The sequence below is a fragment of the Parasteatoda tepidariorum genome, chromosome X2 (genome assembly GCF_043381705.1).
Source record: "Parasteatoda tepidariorum isolate YZ-2023 chromosome X2, CAS_Ptep_4.0, whole genome shotgun sequence".
Lineage (NCBI taxonomy): Eukaryota > Metazoa > Arthropoda > Arachnida > Araneae > Theridiidae > Parasteatoda > Parasteatoda tepidariorum.
The window spans coordinates 47,530,443-47,548,928 of record NC_092215.1 but is presented as its reverse complement, the minus strand read 5'-3'; the positions used below and the strand labels follow the sequence as shown (position 1 = coordinate 47,548,928).

At 28.3% G+C, this 18,486-nt stretch overlaps 1 protein-coding gene across 1 annotated transcript in view; it reads right to left on the bottom strand.

Moving 5' to 3' along the window:
- LOC107457561 (muscarinic acetylcholine receptor) overlaps positions 1 to 18,486 on the bottom strand; it is a 66,359-nt gene that overhangs the window by 35,816 nt on the left and 12,057 nt on the right. Inside the window, exon 2 of the mRNA XM_043045548.2 lies at positions 8,836 to 9,543. Within this exon, the coding sequence (XP_042901482.1) occupies positions 8,836 to 9,527 (692 nt within the window). The 5' untranslated portion in view covers positions 9,528 to 9,543. The remainder of the gene's footprint in view (positions 1 to 8,835; positions 9,544 to 18,486) is intronic.

Below are 18,486 nucleotides of genomic sequence, written 5' to 3'. Positions count from 1 at the left end.
AAATTTAATATAGACAGATATATATATATATATATATAACTCATAAAATAAGTTAAAAATAAAATATATCTAATATTTTTTATTTAATGTGTTCTACTTTCGTTTCAATTTTTGAGGGCTCCTTACACCATTGTATTGATATATTTTTCTTTGGCTATATTGATACAATATGAGTAAGCACTCCTCTTTGCGGATATAATCGTGTGAGCTGATGAAAAGGTTATATTTTTCCAATATTTCGTGTTTTAATATTTTTTAAATACATTTTAAAAAAAATATTTTTAATATCGTTGGCATCTACCGGTTTCCGAAGACACAACGAAATTGGTAATTTCGGAGACAAGAAAAATTCAAGAATGGCTTGAATGCATGTGAGTTTGGTGTAAGCATTCTCCATTAATGATGTTTATTTTTAAATACACTTTTAAAGTGTATATAATCACTTAATTTGGTGTAAAAAGGATATAAAGTGCAAGTCCACACTTTTTTTTTTAACATCAAATTTAGAAAGGTGCTCTGCCCACAATGCTTACAATGTATCGATAGTTTTGATTTGCTCAGTTTCGATATTGATACAAGTTTTAACAAAACTAATAATAACGCTTGTAAGGCGTGATATAGATTGCCAAAGCTGTCAACCTTCAACATTTTATGAGGGATTGCAAAGCAAAGGGAGATCTAAAGGGATTGGACAAAATAATGGAAACACTTTTATACTGACACATCTTTTGATCTATCTCAAAAATATCAGGAAAATCATTTTATAAATTTCGAAGTGTTTAGGTTATATGATTTCTCAACTATTTTTTTTTTGTCTTACTTTTAGTTCTATAACTATAAAAATATTCAATAATATTTAACAAAATTTTTGGTGCAATTTAAAATTAATAACAAAATTATTGTTTAAAATTTGAGAAAAAGTTGTTGAAAACTGCGAAAGATATGAGTAATTAAAGTAGTTCTGTTATACTGCTCATGCTGTTATAATGCGTATAATTTTTTTCTTCTTAATTTTGTAGTGAATCATATTTAGCAACTAATAAAAAAAAGTCTGATTGAATATCTTAAAAATTTAAAACGTTTCATGCAATTGTCTAAGTAGTATTTTTTCTACTTTTTTAATCTCTTAACGATCGGTTAATTTTCAAGAAAACAGTAAAAAAAGTGCCTATTTTGCCAAATACACGTATTTGATTAGTGCTGACATCTAGTTTAAAATAAACTAACTATCTGCAATTACCTTAAAAATATCCTGGTACTGCCATCTGCAGTGTAAAATGAGAAATAAAATGTTTTCCTGCAAAAGAAATGAATTAGCTTTATTCTTATTGGCGCGTTTCTACTGAACACTCCAACCCGGAAATATCACGGGAGCGAGAAATAGAGGGCGAAACCTCACCCCGTCATTTTCACGGGAGCGGGAAGGAAGGGGTTAAAGAAAAGCTCAAAATGATAAGGGATTTTCCACAAATATTATATTGTACTATTAGACAAGATTTATCAAAAATAACCCCAGAATTGTTGGGGATCATCCCCCATAAAAGTATGTTTTATTTCCTGATACAATCATATTTCAGTGTATGAACGTTTATTGAATCTTATCGTTAGTTATTTAAGCTTATCTTGTAATACAAAATAAATATTAGTAAAAAACCGCTTATCATTTTGAGTTTCCTTTAAAAAGTACAAAAACTTTGTACTAAGAAAATTGCTTAAATTTTTAAGATATTCAAATCAAATTTTTTTCATTATATGTCAAATACGATTCCCTACAAAATTAGGAAAAAAATTGTTAAATTTTTCCGAGCATGAGCAGCAGCATAAAAGAAATACTTTAATTATTCACATATGTTCGCAGTTTTAAAGAAATTTTTCTCAAATTTCAAAACAATAACTCTGTCAACAATTTCAAATTGCTCCAGAAAAAAATGGTGCTCTCAATTAATTTAATTAAAATATTTATTTGCGACACCTCTGATAAAAACAAATTTTTTTTTCTAAATTTATGATCGATAAATCGCTTTGAAAATTATGAGAAGGAAACCCTAGATATACTTTTATTTGTGATGTGGAAAGAAAATTTCTAATAAAGGTATTTCGAGTCACGGTGGCTCAGGGGATAGAGTGATCTCCTCCAAATGAGGTGTCCCAGGTTCCAATCCCGGCTCACATCGACCAGAGTGACGACATATCAGCTTAGCATGGTGGTAGTTTTTCTTCAACGCAAATGCGGGCTAGTTCTATCAACCAATACTCCTTGTAGGACAGTTTGTCTTAATGCTTGATCCAGGAGTTCCATTACCTTCTGGATCGGGTTTCAAATTGCAAAGCTATGGAGATGAACATTGATAATCTCAAACCGAAAAAAGGATCGGATGTCAATACAAAAAAATAAGTAAATAAATAAAACTATCTTGTAAGAACTGGTTATTTTTCCTTCTTAAATTTGTTTCGTTAAAATTTAGCATTTTAAAAGTTCTTTTTCCTAGCATAAATCTTCCTGAAGAATCTAATCACACTAAATCAATGATGTTCTAGAAATTTTTATATCACGCATCGCGTACCGTTTTCGATATGTAAACGATAACTCCACATTTTCTTAGCAGGTAAATGTTCTCATTATGAAAGACATTATCAAGTGGGTAACTATTAGGGGTCGCAAACTAAAGCGAGGAAGAAATAAAAATTATTAAAATCTGCTAAGCCATTAGTGAGGGACTGAAGACATCAAAATCAGTTTGATTGCCTGACGAGTTTCTAACAATCGCCTTTTAAATCTATTCTGCTTCCTGTTCTAATCAAACTGGTTTGATGGTATTCAGTTCTATCTATCTTAGAAGTAATTTGTTAGATTCCGATGACATTTTTTTCTCCCTTCCAGATTACATATTTATTTTTGATCACTTATGTGTAGACTTTTTGGACTAGTTATTGACAAGAACTCTAAAAAAATATATTAAAGTCATTACAGAACAGCCTGTTTAAGTTTCAACTTATTCGAAAAATAAAAGATCCGTAGACTAGTTTTTCGATTAAAATTCATTAAATTAAGTTTAGTTTCGACCTAATCAGAAAATGTAAAATCTATTAATGCTTTTAATGTTTTTGTTTCAAATGAAGATTTGATTTATTTAGTTTTGGAAGCATGATACCATAGTCTAAAATTATTTTCCTCTGAAACTTAAAGAAAAAATTAAATTAAACTAACGGAACAAAAGGGATTCAAGTTTCGGACATTTTTTAAATTAGAAATGATATATTTCAAGTTTTTCGTGTGCTTGTATTAATTTGTAAGCAACCAAAGTAAGTAAATCAATTATTATATCATTCTATCAGTTTATCAATATTTAATAAGTTAATTTAAAAAACATTTTTTCAATTTATATTCACAAAAATAAGTTTAGATTAGGAAGTATAAATCTATAGTATAAAAATATTTTTTTAATCAGAAACTAAATGAAAAAGCAAAATTATTCTAAAAAAATGAAATAGCTCGAAACTTAATATATTGTAATAATCAGAATTGTGTTTTCTAATTGAAAGATTGCCATGCGCTTGCTTAAATAAATTTGTTGATTCATAAAATGAATTCTTAATATTTGGATTCATAAATATATATTTAGTTTTGGAAGTAATATGCAAGTATCTAAAATTATTTTTATCTGAAACTGAAGAAGACACTAAACTATTCTAACTAAATAAAATGATTTGAAGCTTAATATATGTTTTTTAATCTGAAATGATAGATTTTAATTTAAAGCTTGTCGTACTCTTACCTGTGTAAATTTGTTCAAAATTTCAATTTTGGCATTTAAGTAAAACTGTTTACATTGTTAATATGTAATCTAATTGTTAATATGTAATACATATGTGTTTACATTGTTAATATGTAATATGTTATTCCAAATCTGAAAACATATTTAGATTTGGAAGTAATTTGCAAGAATCCAAAATTATTTTTATCCGAAACTAAATAAAAACGCTAAATTATTCAAACTAAATAAAGTCTGAAGCTTATTATATTTCTTTAATCAGAAATGAGAGATTTCAATTACGTAGTACGCTTACCTGTATAAAGTTGCTTTAAAAGTGCAATTTCGACATTTAAGAAAAACTGTTTAGATTGTTAATATTTTGATTCATAAAAACATATTTAGATTTGGAAGTAATTTGCAAGAATCTAACATTATTTTTATTCGAAACTAAATAAAAACACTAAATTATTCAAACTAAATAAAGTCTGAAGCTTATTATATTTCTTTAATCAGAAATCATAGATTTTAATTGAACGTCACACTTGCACGTATAAATTTGTTCAAAAGTGCTATTTCGGCATTTATGAAAAAGTGAAATAAATTTATTTTATTCAAATGCATTCTCCAGAATGAAATTTAAATATTTGCCGATTTAGCAACGTTTAAAAAAATTGCTTCCCGAGAAAAGAAAAATGGATTAATTTTCTTCTTTGAAAGGTTCTTTTCTAAAAGAGGAAAGAAATGGTTCTATATGGAAAAGCAATGTTCGGAAACAAAATTATTAGCTTTTTCAAAAAATCTCTTTCCAAAATTTCTTAAAAGCAAGTATATAAGAAGCATTATATTCAAATTGAAACCTATTTCTATTTTTGCATTTTATACGTTTCCTAGTTTATACACAGTTTTTAAATGTAAAATGCTATTTTTTAAAATAATTCTTAATTTAAAAAATAGGAATGGTAAGTCTTATTTCTAGTTTTTAAAAGGTGGACTTTTTTAAAAAAATTCTCGGACAATTTTGTAATATTTTGAAATTAAAAAACATTGGTAAGTAATCCGCTTCATTTTTATAAGTTTGACCTATAATACTACTTTTCAATTCAAAACAAATTTTATAAATTCACTCTATGAATACACTCTATTTTGTAAGTTTTCTTATCATTCTAGTTTTTAAGTGACTATGTTTTGAAGCTTTCAAGACTAAATATTTTTTATTTGTGCTATACATGTCAAAAATTATAAAATAGCTCTGACAAAAAATGCAAAATGTAATTCTAATAAAGCTCGTAAAAATATAAAAAATAATGTATAATAAATGAAATAAAAATGAAAAGTAAACGAAATAAATGTATTGTTTCAACACAACTCTCAAACAGCATTGATTATCAGAGCATAGTTTTCCTTTCAGAGCATTCAGAGCATGGTCAGTGCTTAATGAAAAATTATGAACTTATTAAACTAAGTTTTGGAGATTAACGCCGTAGCTTTTTCAGAATTTAATACTTGTTTAAAACATATTTTGAAAAATCAAAGTTTTTGGAAATAGTATTATTTTATTACAAAAATAATAAAAACAGTTACGTTCCTGGTTCATTACTGAATAACAGAAGCCTTAATCGTCTTTAAGACGACATGTAAGTTCATAAACTTATATTTATCGTGGAATAAACTTTGCTTCCAATTTTGCATAAAAAAATTCATACTTAAGTAACTTGTTTCGGAATAAAAATATATTTGAAACTGTTTTGATTCAAAAAAGCATTTAAGTAACAGCAGTTTACGTATCTACAGTGTTAAAAAAATAAATATGAATAAATAAAAAAATAAATAAAGGAATCACCCTGAATAACTTTTGTTGTAATGATCGAATTTTCACGCACTGGAACTCAATATTAATGGTTTGAGGGAGTGGCCTGAAATATGCTATATGATAGTGCAGGCGCTACTTTAAGTTACGAAATCAGACACAAAAACGTACTTTCACTAAATAAATATTCCCCAAATTAGGAACCATGGTCCCAATTGTTTGGTCTGAAAAGCAATAGAAAATTTGGACCACTTAATGATAATTTTACTTTTTGTATATTTCAACATACCTTGAGAATTTGCTTCATAAGAGCACTCTCTTGAAAATGATGTAAAAATTTTGTATACCTTGCTGTTGAAATTTTTTTCGACTATTATTCAGTAAAATAATAAAAAATAATAGATAATTATTAAAAATTATTTTTTTTTAAAAAAAACTATCTTTGGATGAAATAATTTTATGATTGTGTGCAAAAATTTTTTCAATCTACTTAAAAACTTCTCGAAACATGGCAAAATACGTTAAAAGTAAAATTAACATTTTGGGGTTCAAACTTTAAACCGCTCCCCTCATCAAACTGATTCAGACCATACCCAGATTACTACTCCTCATGTTTTGGGGGTAAAAAATCCAAATCTGTCTAAAACAAAGTATGTTTATTTAGAGAAAGTACGTTTTTCACTGATTTCGTAACTTACAATATCATCTGCACTAATTAATTCGCGTATATGAGTTACCCCTTCTAACCATTACAATAGAGTTTTAGTACTTGAAATTTCGATCGTTAGATCAAACATTATTCAAAATGATTAGTTTTTTTTTGTTGCACAATGTCTTTCAAAACATTTGATCTAGGGGTTAGATTTTTTTCTTCATTAAGATGTAATCACATTGCTTTAAAAAACTAATTATCAATATGTTACTTTATTAGTCTACACAATAATTTAAGATACGAAATCATACGCATAAACGTAGTTTTTCTGAATTAAATGTACCTTCTTTTGACGGGTTCAGATTCTTGAGTGTTAAAATATAAGGGGCAGTTGAAATCTCAAATATCAATCGTCAGTCCCTGGCCAAATTATTAGACACACTATAAGATTCTATGTACACCCTTGTGCAAATTAATTGAAACAAGCTTTTTTTTCGTGTTTTTTAAGGACGATGTTTTGGGGTTGTTTCGGTTACAATGGGGTTGGACCTTGCAGCCTATTGACGGTATGATGCGTTCTGAGCAGTGCATTACTATTCTGGGTAAAAAAGTTGTTCCAGAGTTGAAGAAACGATACCCTGATGGAACAGGGATTTTTCAACAGGATTTAGCTCCTTGCCATATGTCCAAAATTGTCAAGAAATTCATGTCTGAGAATCAAATTGAGACATTGGAATGGCCAGGGAACTCTCCGGATATCAACCCAATTGAGAATCTCTGGGCCATATGCAAGAATCGCCTATTAAATATGGACTGTACAACTATGGAGAAGCTAATCACGGCATTAATTCATGTGTGGTACAAGGACACAAATATTATAAATGACTGTAAAAAATTAGTGGAATCCATGCCGAATCGTGTCCAAATGTTAATAAAGTGTCGTGGAGATCAGATTATGTACTAAAAATTTTTGAGTTTGCATAAATTTAAATAAAATAGCATTTTCTCTTAGTTTTCTGAATTTATTGAATTTGTTTCAATTAATTTGCTCAAGGGTGTAAAATCTTAATTATCAGTTGATGCTTTACAGCTTGATTGTTATTACACTACTTCAACCGGTTTGCATTTGTTTACGTGTATCAATTGGTTAAATTAGCCGATATATCATATAAATTCAACGATATTATAAATTAGACGAGATATATATAATAAAAATATGGAATATTTATTAAATCAGGTATTATATTAGTATATTATAACGATTAGACCAAATTATTCGACGTACTGTAGTGTTTTAATAATTACATGTTTTTCGCGAGTTTATATGCCAGGGGTGGCCAACCTGCGGCTCGCGAGCCACATGCGGCTCTTTGAAGGATTATTTGTCGCTCTCGATATATGTACCCGAGTTCCCTTTTCATTTTTGTGCTATTATATATTTAAAAAAATTATTGTCGTTCCGTATGTGTTTCAAAATATCTTTTAAATTACTGACAGCAAATATGAAAGACTAAGTGCAACGTTGTAACAAATTTCATTTCCATCTAAGTTAAGAATGATATGACTCATCGAAAACTGCGTGAACGAACATAAACACTGGCGTAATCGTCCGACTCCAGACCGATTAACATGATCTGCCAGTAATTTATTTCTTTTTTTTTTCTAATAAAAAGTAAGCTAGAAGGAATATTAACGGAATTCCAAAATAGATTTCAAAACTTGAAATATTTTAAATCGTCTCTTGATCTTTTTCTGAATCCATTTCAAATTAACATAATTCAAGGTGAGTGTTTTCCATTTCCAATATAATTATGGCCCAATAAGCATCTTGAGATTTAGAATTAATATAGATGGAAGAAGATTGCTCTACAATTAAAATATAAGTCGACGTCGATTACTGAATTTCGGAAATTTGTACCAGAATCGAAGTATCCTGAATTAAAAAAAGCTGCTTATCGAATTATTTTAATATTTAGAACAACGCACTTATGTGAATCATTTTAATCCACTTTAAAATTCACGAAATCCAAACACCGATCAGTATTAACTAACCAGTATCTCAAAGAATTGCTGAGAAGTGCTGTCACCAATTATTCACCAAATTTTAAAGAATTATCAAGAGAAGTAAAATAAGCGTGTTTACATTTTAATATTTAAATTCAATACACATATTTTGTACTTTTATTTATATGCTCTCAATAAATATAATTTCTGTAAAAAAAAATTTTAATACCTTTTTTGCATGCCCTTTAAATACGTATTTCAGTGCGGCTCGCGAAAAATTTCATAAAAAATGGCTCGACTATCAAGGAGCTTGGCCACCCCTTACGCGATACTATATTTAAACACACGTGTAATGGGTTTTTATTAAGGAGATTTTTTTGTATACTTCCTATTTGATTAATATATTATTTTTTAACGTATTGCATTACAATGTTAACTAATTGATACGTGAACATAAACAAGTACAAACTGGTTTCAGCCGCGTCAAAATAATACTGAATAATATCACCTGATAATTAAGATTTTGCGCAGAATCTTATAATGCGTCTAATAATTTGGCCAATAACTGTATATATCACAAATTTAACCCTTTCTTGACACGGATTTATTCCACTCACCTGTATATTCCGTAATAAAGCCAGAAAAGAATTATGAGGGTGCAGTAGAAATAGCCTATGATGAGGGATGTATTAAAGACAGGGTCTTTCAGAAACTGTACTTCACATTCACCATCTTCTAAATCTCTGTAACCAATGAAATGTTCCCATCCCATGATGCTGATGAAAAATACCAAAAAAGGAACAATCCAAGTCACTGCCACCATCCACATCACTTTAGTTTTTGTTCTCCAACTTCTATATCTTGCTGCAATTTTAACAGAGCAAAATCTATCAATTGTTATCAATAAAACTGTGTAAATGGAGACTAAACAAACAGTATGATCAGTAGCTAACCACAGATCGCAAGTAACAGGACCCAAGTCCCATCTGCCCATCAAAACATAAACTGCATAAAAAGGCATGGATATGACACCAATGCACAGATCTGAGACAGCTAAAGATCCAATGAAGTAATTACTTGGTTGTCTTATACTTCTTTCGACAGCAAATGCAGTTAAAACTAAGATGTTTCCTGCTACTGTGATTATAATACATAGACCAATCATAACACCAATAAATATACTGAACCATATGGAAAAAGGTAAAACCCATGTCTTTGGAGAATCTGTAGTTTCGGACATGTTCTGACAAGCTTCGGTTGTTTCATTGGTTGGAAAGGTATAATTAGTCAGAATTTGATTCAAAGACATTGTGCAGGTTCTTTTCCTGAAAAATAAAATCACCACTTCAGTACTATAAGTAAAAAAAAATAATGACTAAATAATTGAATAATTTTTTATCCAATGACTGGATTTTGTAAATAAAATTCCAGAACTCCTCCAAATTTTAAAAAATCAAATTTTACTTTCTCTCTTCAGAGATTAAGTGGTCAATGTACCCTAAGAACAATTATTAATTAATTAGCTCAGATTTTTTTTAAAAAAATATACATAAAAGTTCTCAATTTTTAAATCTTTGAAACTCTGAGTTTCTGCGTTATTTTTGAAAAATAAAAAATAGCCGAATGATTTTTGCTATAAACCAGGGCATTCATTTGCACCAATAAGAACATTTTTTATATTTGATGAAGTGAAAAACAGAAAAAAAAATCGACTGCACTGATAAAATTTGCCTTAAAATAACTTTATTAACTTTTAAAACACTTATTCAACGTTCAATTTTATGAAGTATATTAAACTGATTGTAAAAAAAAGGGAAAAAAAACTTCGAAATTCGATCTTTAACAGAAAAAGACATCCCTGAGGATTCAAATAACATGTAAATACGAAGGAATTTTATAAATTGTGACGGAAGAACCATCCTTTTTTTTGCCAGAAACACTCAAAACCTTATAAATAATGCAGTTCGAGAGAGGAATTTTTTCAAGTGTTTGGGATTAATTAAAAATTTAATTTAGGCAAGAAATTATTTTTCTATATTTTTGTCAATATTTGATTAAAGTGACACCTTAAAATTGTTTTAAGAAATCTAAGTAAAAAAATTATTTTAATAATTTCCTCAGATACATATAAGCAATTGGTCCGTGTACGAAACAATCATGTCATATATGAAGCATGAACAACAGTTTCATTTAAATTAATTAAAAAATAATAGTCCAATAAATGTAAATGGCTAATCGCAACTTAAATTCCTTTTTTTTTAATTATTTATTATCATTTAATGCATGGGAATTTTTCTGCATTCAAGTATAAGCATCTATGATCAAAACTTAAATCATTTAAAAGCAGTCGATCCTTAAGAAAAAATAAGCTTCAGGGGCCAATCAACATTGTCATAAAATTTTTATTTCTTTCAAGTTGTTTATTTTACCAGTTTTTAAAATAATAAAAATTTCAGCTCCTTAATGACATCGAATATTTATTTACGAAGATGGTTTTATTTTTGGTGTTAATTTATAAAAATAGACGCATGACAAATGATGTTTAAATTTGTTTTTATTTCCCGTCGAAAAGTTTTTAGAAAGTACGAATGTTTTGCTAAATTCTTTTTCTTACATTCTCTAACGAATAGTAAACAAAATCCGAAACATTGTAAGTCTTCAATAAGACTTTCTTCATTATGTAATAAAGAAGCTTTTAATAAAGTCTGTAAAAATAATATTAAAAGAATAAAAGATAACACTTACTCGAGTGTTAGGCGTTAGTTGATACTCGTAGCGCTTAATTGAATAAATCTATTTTTGTTCTCGTTCTTTATTTTTGAAGAATTCGACACTTTAGGCTTATCTTTATAATTACCTTTATATCTCGAAATAGCTCAGTCATAGATCAGTATTAAAAGTTATATTATAATAGCATATTAAAAATCGCATAACCGACAGTGATATTACATTTTTGTTTAATGACAAATATTTGAAATTGCCTGCAAGTCAGAACCATTGTGTCAGACCTTGGTGAACTGAACGGCCTTTATATGCAACTGTTAAGGAATATCAGTTTAAAGGAGCACATAAGTTTATATTTTTTCTAGAATTAAAAATACATTTTTGATTACATTAATTTTTCTGAAAATTTTGATAAAAGGTACTTTAAGAAAAAAACATCAAATAATCATCACAATTACTAACTTTATTTAGTTATTATTAATACATATATGTTATTGTGAATGTCAGAAATATTTGTTATATCCGATACTTATCATATTAATTTATTCTTTGATATTATTACATTTATTCGATTTTTTAATATCTGCTGAGAATAGATTTGAAGAAACACCAGTGTTCGGAGTTCGAAGTGCCGGTTAAATGTATACTGTGCAGTGGCACTTGACCTTAACAACATTGTTGTAAGGCATACCGGGCAAATGTATACCGGTCAGAGGCACTTAACCATATATATATATATATATATATATATATACAACCAAATTTTAAATAGGTGTGTACTTTTCTGAAATAGCTCGAAATTTTATAACTCAATTAAATAATAAATTTTATGTAATAATTTAATAATTCTATGGAATGTTATAATTTCTATAAAATGTTGCTTTTTGAATTCGACCTTTTATAATTGTAATTTTTGAACTATATGTCATTATGGATTATTCCCTTGAGCAAGACATACATACATATGGCTACATATTGGCAAGTTGCTCTTGGTGACTATTTTGGTGTCTTGATTAATTCATAGCGCGTGTGCTAAATTTGTTTTACTTTGTCATCTTTCTAAAAGGTAGCAGACTTTAATATTTTTCATGACAATTACAACTTAAGAAAATAATGCGTGCAATTTAAGTGTGTTGTAGTCTAGGCAGTAGAAAAGGAAGCGGGAATATAAGAACAATTGTCCCGGAAATATTAATTGGCATTCAAAAGTATTCCAGATTAATTGTTAAAATTTGTTTCTTAAATAATTAAAGTTAAAAATTTCAATCTTGAAAATATTCCAAATCAAAAGTAAGAAAAATATTTCAGTACAAAAACTAATTACTTTTATTATGGAAAAAGTGAAACTTTTTAAATCTTTAATTTTTGAAACTGAGCCTTAAAAATTGCCAGATTAAAAGATATAAAATATTTCGATGAACTTTCATTGTTCAAATATTAGATTGCAGGGAATTCATTTAAATTGAAAGTGCTGCGTAAAAAAGAATACTTCACGCTGATAACAATCTAAAAATAGTAAACGTAAATAAAAAAATTATTTTTTAAAAAATAAATATTTTTGTAACTTATATAAATTAAGAACTTGATTGTGGTTATAATTCATAAAAAATACTCATTTAATTTAAAAGCGGATTTCACTTTTTTTGAAAATATTCGAAACACATTTTCCTTTGTGTTTATTTTTTTCCTAGATTGAATCTAAAGTAAATTTTGGAAACGGTTCTTTCAGTTTTCCCCATTTTCCANGGTCTGCTGTTCAACGACTGTTTTATATATTTATATATATATATATATATATAACAAGGACAAAGAGTGACGCAACAAGTGAGTGGTTAACAAGTGACAAAGGTGGTTTCTGAACATTCTTTAAATACTTCTAATACATTGTTTAAATCTGATTACAAAGCAAAAATTATGCTATGTAATGTTTAAAAAATATGAAGTAAACCTGCAATTTTCATTGTCAAATTTAAAAAAAACTCAAAGTATTGACTTAAATGCGATATCACTTTTAATTCCATTCGAATGGAATTAAAAGTTATATCCCCAGGATGCATCTACACTGAGCTTAAAAACCAAGTTTTCAATAAAAAAAATCTTTTTTTTGAAAGTAGAGAAAATTGAAATTTGTTACTGACATTTCTATGAATAAATTAGTTTTCAAAATATTACAACCGCTATAGTGGCAATTATTAATTTTCAGAGAAATTAGTAGGCTTTAATTTTTTTATAAATATTTATTTTTAATTTTCTTAAAATTTGTTCCTTTATTCGCAATTTTCTTTCATAAATTTTTCTGATCGTTAAATATTGCAAAAAATAAAAGATTAAATTGTTGACCTTTACATAATGATTTGAAATATTTAAAAAAATTTCTTTGTAGAAATAATCACCACTAAACTTTTTATTGTAGTGTGAGGCCATTAAAAAGCATAAAAGATCCATCATAAGTGTTTTTTTTCCTCAAATACTGCTTAAGGTACACAGAAACTGATCCTTTTGTTGATTTGCATTTCTCCATTATTTACATAATGCGTCTATAAATGAAATTAGAATATTTTCTTTTACAACATCAGAAATGTTTTTGTATTTTTCATTAATCCATATTTCTATACAGTTTTGTATCAATAGAATTTTTCTCTAATTGAGTTGAGGCAATGTATTAAATTAAATTAGAAATTTCATATTAGTTTAAATAAGAAAAGATTTTGGAATTTTCTCCTTGAAAGTGAGAAAAAACATCTAACAATCAATAAATAAACAGTTCAGAGTAAAGTTTTATTTCTAGATAAAGCAGTAAAGCAGTTTCTAATATCAGACGAATAACGCCACTGGAAAAATTAACTGGTTATTGCTCAGTTTCATCCTTCTTTGCTTTGGACAGTAGGTTAAATTTTTCTCAATCAAATATTAATTTCTTGCCTTTAATGTGCAGTACGAAAGGAACACCCAGAATAACTTCTGATATGGTGATCGGATTTTTATGAACAAGGACTCAATCTTAATGATGTGATCTCAGCTATGCTAGTTAATTAGAGCAGATAATATTTTAAGTTGCGATATCACTTTCGGAAACGTACTTTCTCTGAATAAACATAATTTTTTCCCCCGACGGATTTGGATTTCTTACCCTCAAAATAAAAGGGTAGCCGCAATCTCGAAAATGCGTGTCTATTAGTTTGGACCCCTTTATTTTGGACCCATTTATCTTAATTTCACTTTTCGCGTATTGTACCACATTTCGAGAATTTCTTAAGCGAATTGAAAAATTTTTGACCGTAATTATAATATTTTCTTAGATTATTTTTTATTATTTTTTTTAAAATTATTTTTTAGATTAATTTTTAATACTTTATAAATAACAGTCAAAACGATATTCAACTGTAGGATCTACAAGCTTTTACATCACTTTAAGGAATGTAATTTTTATGACAAATGACAAAATTTGAGTGAAATCAGTGTGAATGGTTCTTGAGAGATAACATTTTAAGTATACGGCTGTTTCAAAATTTGAAAATAACTGAAAAGCAGTTCGGCCGATTGCTCTCAAATTTTCTAAGATGCCAAAATTTGCCGATTTAAAATGGTGTAAAAAATTGCATAACTTAACAATTCCTATATTTTTATCATTATTAAATAAAATATGAAAAATAATAAATATAATTTTTTTTTGTTGCATGAAATTATCTTTGGATAATCAAATTTTCAATTGGGTGCAAGAGTTTTTCTATTCGTTTTAACAAGCCGCAATCTCGAAAATGCGTGTCTATTAATTTGGACCCATTTATCTTAATTTCACTTTTCGCGTATTGTACCACATTTCGAGAATTTCTTAAGCGAATCGAAAACTTTTTGACCGTAATTATAAAATTCGTTTATCCAAGGATAATTCCATGTAAAAAATATTTTTTTAAATTATTTCTTATTATTTTTTTAAACTATTTTTTATATTAATTTTTATCACTTTATAAATAACAGTCAAAACAATATTCAATTGTTGGATCTGCAAGTTTTTACATCACTTTAAAGAATGTAATTTTTATGACAAATGACAAAATTTGAGTGAAATCAGTGTGAATGGTTCTTGAAAAATCACACTTTAAGAACACGGCTTTTTTAAAATTTGGAGATAACTGAAAATCAGTTCGGTCGATTGCTCTCAAATTTTCTAAGTTGCCAAAATTTGCCAATTTAAAATGGTGTAAAAAGTTACATTACTTAAGAATTCCTATATTTTTATCAGTATTAAATAAAATATAAAAAATAATAAATATAAATTTTTTTTCTGCATGGAATTATCTTTGGATAATCGAATTTTCAATTGTGTGCAAGAGTTTTTCTATTCGTTTTAACAATTCTCGAGACAAGTCGAAACTCGCAAAAGTAAAATTAAAACTGAGGAATTAAAGGTTCCAAACTCTCCACTGATCTCGTGACCAAACTATTGGGAAAATATTTTCCAGATTGTGACTCCTCAACCATATTTTGATGGTAAGGAATAGAAATCCAGCAAAAAAAGTACGTCTATTTGGAAAGTATGCTTATGGGAAAATCTCTAAAAACTTTAACTTTTGATGATATAAAAAATAAAAAATAATAGGCACACTATTTTTATACCTCTAGAATTGTTTGAAAATGTATAAAATATCAGAAAATAATCATGAACATCGAAAATGTTGATGCCCTTATAAGTGTAAACAAAAAATTAAAATTTTTGAACTAATTTTTCCAGGTTTATAATCACAAACTGTCTTTCGGTGAGGTTACAGTTACGATGTCAAGACCGTAATCAGACGTAGATCTAAAAAGTTAATGTTAAAATCAATCAAAATTTTGATCATGCGATTGTCATTGCCTCATTTATTTTCTGTGTTGTGTGCATCGCATTGCGTTGCATCTGAGTAAAGTTTTCGATCTATTCTTTAGGTTGTCCAGACCGTATAACCCTGTCAAACCGTAACCTCAAGATTAATTAATTAAACTTAGCATATCAGAACTTAGTTTTTTCCCTATGTTTTACTAATTGAAGACATTTTTTGACTGAAAATAATTAAAGTAAGCCTTTTTATACATTTTATAACAATTTAACTTAATATTAAAATTTTTCAATTCATATATGATACTAATAATTTTTGATGAAAAATAAAGGGTAAATATGGATGAAGTTATTTAAAAGAAAAATTGCTCTATAAAAGAAAAATAGGTTCAATAAGTTTATATGTTTATTAAATAAGTGATACTTTTGTCGTTTTTATGATTTTTAATGAAATGTTTATAAACCTAGAAAAATTAGCTCAAAAATTTTTATTTTTTGTTTATACTTATAAGGGCATCAAAATTTTCGATGTTCACGATTATTTTCTGATATTTTACGCATTTTCAAACAATTCTGGAGGTGTAAAAATAGTGTGCCTATTATTTTTTATTGTTTTTTTTTATTATCAAAAGCTAAAGGTTTTAGAGATTTGCCCTTATGCGTTAGCATTCGTTACTTAAAATATCATCTGCTCTTATTAATTAGCATTTTTGAATCCCCGTGATCCAGTAAGCCTGAGTTCCAGTGCGTCAAAATCCGATCATTATATTAAAAGTTATTCAAGGTAATAAAGATTTCATGAATGCATGTTGTGCCATAATGAATGCCATTTATGCATGATTTCAGAATACTTTATCAAAAATAAAAAAAATTATACAGAATAGACCACTCAAATAAATGTTTAAACTGGGATAAACAAAAATGCTTATGAATGCAGGATGCGCCATAATGACCTCCCTTTCGGTATGTTTTTAGAATATTTTATCAAAAATGAAAAAAAAGGTATTCTGACTGAGCCATACAAATTAATATTTAAGAAAGGATAAATAATAACGCTGTCGAAATCTGACAAGTCAAAGTTGAGGAAGGCGTGGAACAAAACATCAAAACTTGTACAGTAGTTGTTAGTTGTTAAGGGCCGATTATCAAAAACATATTTCAAACTGCAGCGAAATAGGTTTGGATGTTCAATGCACTTGCTTTTTATAATTGTGATTTTTTTAGATTTTGAAAGCATTTCTGTTCTTTTTTCTTTCTCTTTTGGTTTAAACAATTTCCGCTGTTTATGTAGATACTTTTTGTTCTCCATTTTTGGTAAGAATTCTCGAGCAATTCATTTTATTTAATATCGTTGAACTGCAATCGTTGAACTGCTGATCCAATTTTTGTATTTACGACTCCTAATGTGTAACTCTGTAGCCTCGCAATTTTAAACCCCATCCAGAAGACAAGGGAAGTCCTGTATTGAGCATTGGGAGAAATTTGCCTTCGTGGAACTAACCCGAATTTGCGTTACATAGACAGGAAGATCACGAGAATCTCCCTCGGTTAGCCTGAGTGTAAGGGGACTCTAACCCATGATCCGTACACCACTGAGGATACTTAATATCAGCACTGTGGTTAGTGCAAGCCGGATGCAGAATTCGTATTGAGCAGCAATCGCTGGGATTCGAGCCTGTTTCACCTCATTGAAAGGCGAATGTTCTATAACCCGAGCCATCACGGCTCTAAGACATTTATTAAGGGTGTTCCTCCTAAAAACCCCGGCATATATAAAGATAAATGGAACACCCTGTATATTAAAAATTGCAATATATTCTCTGCGGCTCACGCATTCATATTGCGTGGACCCCCTCTTAACTAAGTTTCAGTTTTTAGATTTCTTGGTCTTCCTTATTTTTGATTAGGATCAGACCTTTTTGACCTGTTCGTTGCTAATAAATGTTTTGCTCATTTTATGTGCTGTAATTCTCAGGGTTATCATAATTATTTAAATGTATTGGAAGCGCTGTTGCGATTTTAGACATGTATAAAATTATCTAAATGATCACTCTTAAATTATACTATAGGGACCTAAATTTCATATTATAATTTGATGGTTCAAATCCGAGAAAAGAGTCGCTTAATTTGCTTCTGTATCGCCTATTCATGGTTTGGGTGGTGCAAGGGCGTCTTTAGGGGCAGTTTCTTAATAACTGTATTTTGGGAATAGTTTCAGCTGGACGATGAAGTAAAACGAAATCGCGAAAAAGATCCTTTAATTATTATAAAACTGGTAGTTAAGTTTCTAAAATATTATTTGAAAACTCATCGTTTTCTAATTAACTAAAAGAAAAAAATCTCTGTCGAAGAACTCCGATTTCTGTTTTGAGACTTAGGGACTCAAAAGGTAAAGAATTTTCTAATTACTTTTTAAGAACTTAATGAGATTTCAAATTTTCTCAGGACATTGGTAAGTCTATTTACTATGCAAGTAGTACTCGGTAAAAATTACTGTATATATATATATATATATGACACCGATGTCATATCNTATATATATATATATATATATCGCAGTAATTGCTCCATTTTGTTCGACTATTATTGAATTAAATGATAAAAAATAATAAGTGTTAACTAAAAGTTCATTTTTGAACGGAATTATCTTTGGATAAAAGAAGTTTATAATTGTATTCAAAAATATTTCAATTCGCTTAAGAAGATCTCGAGATATGTCGAAATACGC